General features: G+C 34.1%; 1 protein-coding gene across 1 annotated transcript; it reads left to right on the plus strand.

Annotated features, from left to right (window-relative positions):
• The first annotated feature begins 4423 nt into the window (after positions 1 to 4423).
• On the plus strand, positions 4424 to 5382 carry LOC143682980 (olfactory receptor 14A16-like). Its single transcript, XM_077159323.1, has one exon. The coding sequence runs from the start codon at positions 4426 to 4428 to the stop codon at positions 5380 to 5382; it is 957 nt and encodes a 318-aa protein (XP_077015438.1). The 5' UTR covers positions 4424 to 4425.
• Positions 5383 to 5797: the final 415 nt, after the last annotated feature.

The raw sequence follows: 5797 nt of genomic DNA on the forward strand, positions 1-5797 counted from the left end.
CTGTCTTTAGGAGAGAAGAAACTACCATCCTCCTGGCAGAAGTAATAGAATGTAGAAGCTGCAGAGGTGGAAGCAAAGAATTATCAGCCTGGAGCCAAAAGGGAGGTGGTGATGAAGCATACAAGAAATAAAGTTTTTAGTGAATGTAGATATAAAATATAGATATTATAAATTTGAGATCCTTAATTATTTTCAAGATATTTCCTAGAAAGCTAGTGGCCAATCTTCACTCAGCAGGGAGAATACTGAAGGTTTCTAGGAGAGCTGACTCCTTGAAAAACTGGGACTTAAGTTCTTTCAAAAGCACCACATCCCTTCTCAATGAAGTGTAAGTATTGACATGCCCAGTAAATGTACATTGCTGTTCCAATACACTTCCTCTTATTAATTATGAACTTACAAACAGGGATCTTCTATGTGTCTGTGGAAGTCTATAATCTGAAATACAGAGAACAAGAGAATAATAATATTGGCAGAAAAAAAAGAGAAGAAGAGATAAAAAACAGTAAATTTTTCACAAGAAAAAAGAAAAGGATCATCCTTTAAAACTATGCAGTGTACTTACTGTTTGAAAACATTACAGAAGAAACAAAATCATAATTTTGTTGGAAGTACCTGATACATTGGAAGAGCATATGAGGTACTCTCCCTGAAGCATAAAGGTAACTAATAGAGAAATGGAAAATTGGAGACAAATGATAGGAAATAACATCAGTGATGGACACCCTGCTAAAATAACTTTAGAAAAGGTAAAGATAAAGGAAAGGAAGTAAAATGAGCAACAACAGAAAGATTACAAAATCATTCCTCAAAATGAAAGAAATGAGTATAAAATGAAACTATGCAGACCAAATAAATCCCAAAGAAATAAGTTAAAAACAAAAATAAAAACATTACAACGTGGCACTTTCTTCTGAATACAGAATTTTCTGAGATCATCTAGTAAAAGAATTTTTAAGAGAATGAAAGAAAACAGAGTGAGAGAGTGAGTGAGAAGGAAAAAAGAACAAAAGAGAAAAAAACGTATGCAGATGATGTAAAATTATAATAGAATGCATTATTAACACAGCTTATTTGTTGGGGGAACATTCAAACTCTAAGGAAAATCCATTTTCAATTTACATTTTCTTCACACAACCTGTGAGAGGATAGAATTCTTTCTTATTGATTGTATTTTATTTGTTGTTGGTTCTGCCCTTCCAATTTGAAGACTGTTTCACTGGTTATAGATTTGTTGGTTTAAATTTAACTTCCATCAAAAATTAGAATGTAAAAAACAATATCTTAATTTGAATACTATGATCAACCTAAGAAAATAGGAGTAAGACACACAAAGGTAGAATAAGGCAGTTTTAAATCTTATTTTAATCTTCAAAATAACAAAAAAAACCCTCAAAAACTGAACACCTCTCTACATCCAACACCACCTCTTTCATATAATAGCATATGCTTGCAGTGTAATAATTTTATGTACTCATTTCCAATATGTCCCTCTACAATCATTTTTGTCAAAGAATGATCACGTTCACATAAAAGCTGGATCACGACTCTCCTCTATTCAAACAATTCACAGCTCACATCTCGCTCATGGTACTCATAGCTCAGGTGAACAGCTGTGTCCATCACTGAAGCCCATTTTTTCTACTTTCCCACATCCCTTACCTGTGTCTACTCAACAGCCTTCGGGGACGTGCTGTTTGTGGGCCCTCTTCCACTCAGTCACACTGTTCCTTGGCCTGCCCTCTCCACTCCTCACACACCCCTCCCTCTCCAGGTCACACTTGGGGGGGAGGCAATGACAATCTCACCCACATTTGGTCTTTGATTTGGTGCATTCACTTTGCTGAAGCAGTAGTGCCAACAGAAGGCACTCAAGAAATGATAAATGAATAATTGGGAACTAGAAGTAATTACAGTCCTGTTCATAGATATGCAAACCACTAATAATAAAAGCATGACATACTGATCCCACTAATTACTTGGTGTTATTTTATCAAATGGTGATGCCAATTAAAAAATCAATGGAGACACAGGAAGCACCGTTTCCCTTTGGAATCAAACCAGTTGATAAATTATAAATCTTGGGCCATGTTCGACCCCATGGGAGGGCGATGACAAAGGTAAATTGGTCTAGCCCTTCAGCTCCACTGTTTCTCCCAACATAGACATCCATGAAGCCAGAGTAGGCAGGAGTTTCCAGAGTCATCAACATGTTGTATGGTCTCTTTTCAATAGAAAGTTTACATTGTCTTCAGGAGTGATGCTCAAAAGACAGCTGGATCCTCCATGCACCACAACTGGAGTGACACCAGTAAGTCAGTATTTTTAGAGAGCATTTCCTTTTAAATTTAAAAGTCATCTGAGAAATGAAACAGTACTTAGAGTAGTTTTTAAATAAAGAAGTGAAATAATGTATCTAAAGAGATCATAGAATTCACTGGTGTTGAAATTATTCAGTTTAACAAGGACACCAATTTCCAGGGATGATTTCAACGGGTGAAAATATTACTTTTCATTTACCTCAATTTTAGGTGTTTCAAAATGGAGTTGTAATTTTTAATATTCTTGTTGTATTATAACATCATTTTTCAGTATTGCATATTATGAATATTAGGTTTTATAAAAGGTAGTGATGTAATTTCAGAAAGCTGAATGTGTATTAACGGTTAAAATTAAATCATAGTAATTAATAAAAGATATAATCAATAAGTAAAAAATGAAGAACAAAAAATGCATTTTAATGCAAATTAATCTTATAGCTATTAAGGTATTACTGACAGGTAACATCATTAAGGATGTTATGTTTGAGTTAATTTTTCTTTAAAATTGTATTAGCCTCAAAAAAAATTGTATTACCCTCAAGCTAAAATAAACAGAGTATGGATAAATTAGAAATATATCTACTTATGGCCATGAACATTATTCTTAAATCCAACACACAGGGTCTGTGAGTAATTTTTCATTAATATGAACTCACAATATTCTTTAACAACAACAGTAGCAGAGATAAATTTAATAAAATTTTATCATTGTAAAATTTAAAAACTGGTTGTAAATATTGACCTTTTAAATAAGGATATACCCTAACCTTTATTTTTCCCTTTAATAGATTATATGGAATAGTTTCCTGTATTAATCTTAATTATTTTGTAACTTCCCTCTCCTAAACCCAACAGCCAACATTTACTCTGTGATTTTTTGAACATCCACAATCATGAAAAGAGAATGAGAATAATACCTAAAATAGAAGTTAGATGGAAGAGTGTAGGATGAGAAATGTAAAGTATATGCCTTAATATTTTATTAAATTCCAGTGAGATTAAAGAAAAAATATGTACAAATGGGAGGCATCAGTCTTCTATTGCCAGAAAAGCCAACCACACTGTTTCATCAGACTGAATTTAACTTCAACACTGCATCATCCCTTCTATCCTGCTACATAATTTGCATTAATCTTACTGGAAAGTTACGAATGTAATAAGGTGGGAGAATGGGAAGTGGGAAAGAAATGAAACTGTTACAGGATATTTAAATTATTTCAGATGTACCATTCATAAGGTTGTATATTATTCCTTGTATTAGTGTGTGTGAATATAGTGATAGAGAAAAAACAATCTCATGAGGAAAATACAGTTATTTCTTCTATTAGATGTGGAGAAAATGTCAAAGGGGGAATAAAGAAGTAAAGTGAATATATTGATGAAAATGGAAGTAAAAAATATTAGCTCATCAATTGTAGAACTTTGATAACTACAGTTACCTGGTTATGTCTTATAGAACTTTAAATATAAAATGATTTGGGAATTGTGAAGGAGAAAAAAATAGCCAGCCATTAGATAAATCCCTTATGGAAATTTCCAAAAGGGACAACAGCTCTAAACTGGTTGCTACTGAGAGAACAATAAAGCTCAATATTTTATAAGGCAAATGGGGAAAGTTAGTTATAGTTCAGAATTATTACAATAATTTTTACTTTTCAAATTCTTGGAACCTCTGTAGAGGGAGATATTATGCTAGTCATGGGATAGAATGTAGAGACAGCCAATCTACAGCTTTTGTTAGCATTTGTTGGTTGGCCAATTAAAATTTATCAAGAGAGTTGGAAAGATATAGCTAAGGGCAGTAGGAAATATTGAGCTATTGAGTTCTCTAATGGATTATACTTGGATACTTTTATAATGACTGGTTTATGTGAACTGAACAAAATTAGTTCAATTAAACAAACTATTGATTGATTTATAAACTAACAAATTTATTGATTGATGATCAATAAAATGAAGTTGTACATAGAAGTAATTTTGTATTTAATTAATTGACTGTGAGATTACCTAATGCATGTACCCATTATAGATTTCATATTGAAAAACTTGATATTGAAGGTATTTTATTCCTTCCTCCAATATTTTATAGGTGATGACTGCAGTAATGACAAATCTCACACTTGTGACTGAATTTACACTCATAGGATTTCCTACCAATCAAAATATGTACCTTTTGCATTCAGTGCTCTTCTCAATTACTTACTTGTGGGCCTTAATGGGGAACATCCTCATTATCATGATCACAACTTTAGATCAGCACCTCCACACCCCCATGTACTTCTTCCTGAAGAATTTATCCTTCCTGGATCTCTGCCTCATTTCAGTTACAATCCCCAAATCCATTTTCAACTCCTTGACCCACAATAACTCCATCTCCTTCCTTGGCTGTGTCACCCAAGTCTTCCTGGTGGTTTTTCTGGGCTCTGCAGAACTGTTCCTCCTCACAGCTATGTCCTTTGACCGCTATGCTGCCATCTGCCATCCTCTGCACTATGAAGTCATCATGAATATGGGCACATGTGTGCAGATGGCAGCTGTGTCCTGGATGGGTGGGGGTCTGTCTGCTGTGATGCACACAGCTGGTACCTTCTCCTTATCCTTCTGTGGGTCCAACATAGTCCATCAGTTCTTCTGTGATATCCCCCAGTTATTAGCTATTACTTGTTCAGAATATTTATTGAGAGAGATTGTGCCCATCCTCATTAGTGTGGTTGTGGAGTTCTGCTGTTTTATTTTCATTGTTATTTCCTATATCTACATTTTCTCCACAATCAGTAAGATTCCATCAACAGAAGGTCAGTCAAAAGCCTACTCCACTTGCCTTCCACACCTGGTGGTCATTGTGTTATTCACTTCCACTGGTTTCACTGCTTATCTAAAGTCAACTTTAGCCTCTCCTTCTCTTTCTGACCTTGTAATTTCTGTGTTCTACACTGTGGTACCCCCAACCTTGAATCCCATCATATACAGTCTAAGAAACAAGGCGATGAGAATGGCTCTTGGGATGTTAATTGAAATAAAGTTCATCAAGAAGCAAATAAATACATTTATATTTCAATAGCAAATATAATTTACAAATATTTGCACTCACTTATTTCTCCTTCAACTTTAACAAATAATTTAAATTAAAAAATAAAAGAACAGCACCTTTATTAGTAATTTTCATTGGGAAAAATCATACATTTTTATTATTATGTAAGGCTCTGGAATTCTTAAAATTGTTGATCCATTTGTTAACCCCATTATTAAGTGGCATTTGTAATTTAATACTAGCTTTTGTTTTTGTATGCTGTATGGCAGGGTCACATTTCATTCTTTTCCATATCAATATCCCCTTATTGCAGCACCATTTGTTGAATTTTTTTTGTTTGGCCTTTGTTTGCTCGTTTGTTTGTTTGGAAAGTGCATGGACTGGGAATCGAACCTGAGTCACATGCATGGCAGGCAAGAATTCTACCACTGAACTACCCTTGCAC

This window comes from Tamandua tetradactyla, chromosome 5 (assembly GCF_023851605.1).
Source record: "Tamandua tetradactyla isolate mTamTet1 chromosome 5, mTamTet1.pri, whole genome shotgun sequence".
NCBI lineage: Eukaryota > Metazoa > Chordata > Mammalia > Pilosa > Myrmecophagidae > Tamandua > Tamandua tetradactyla.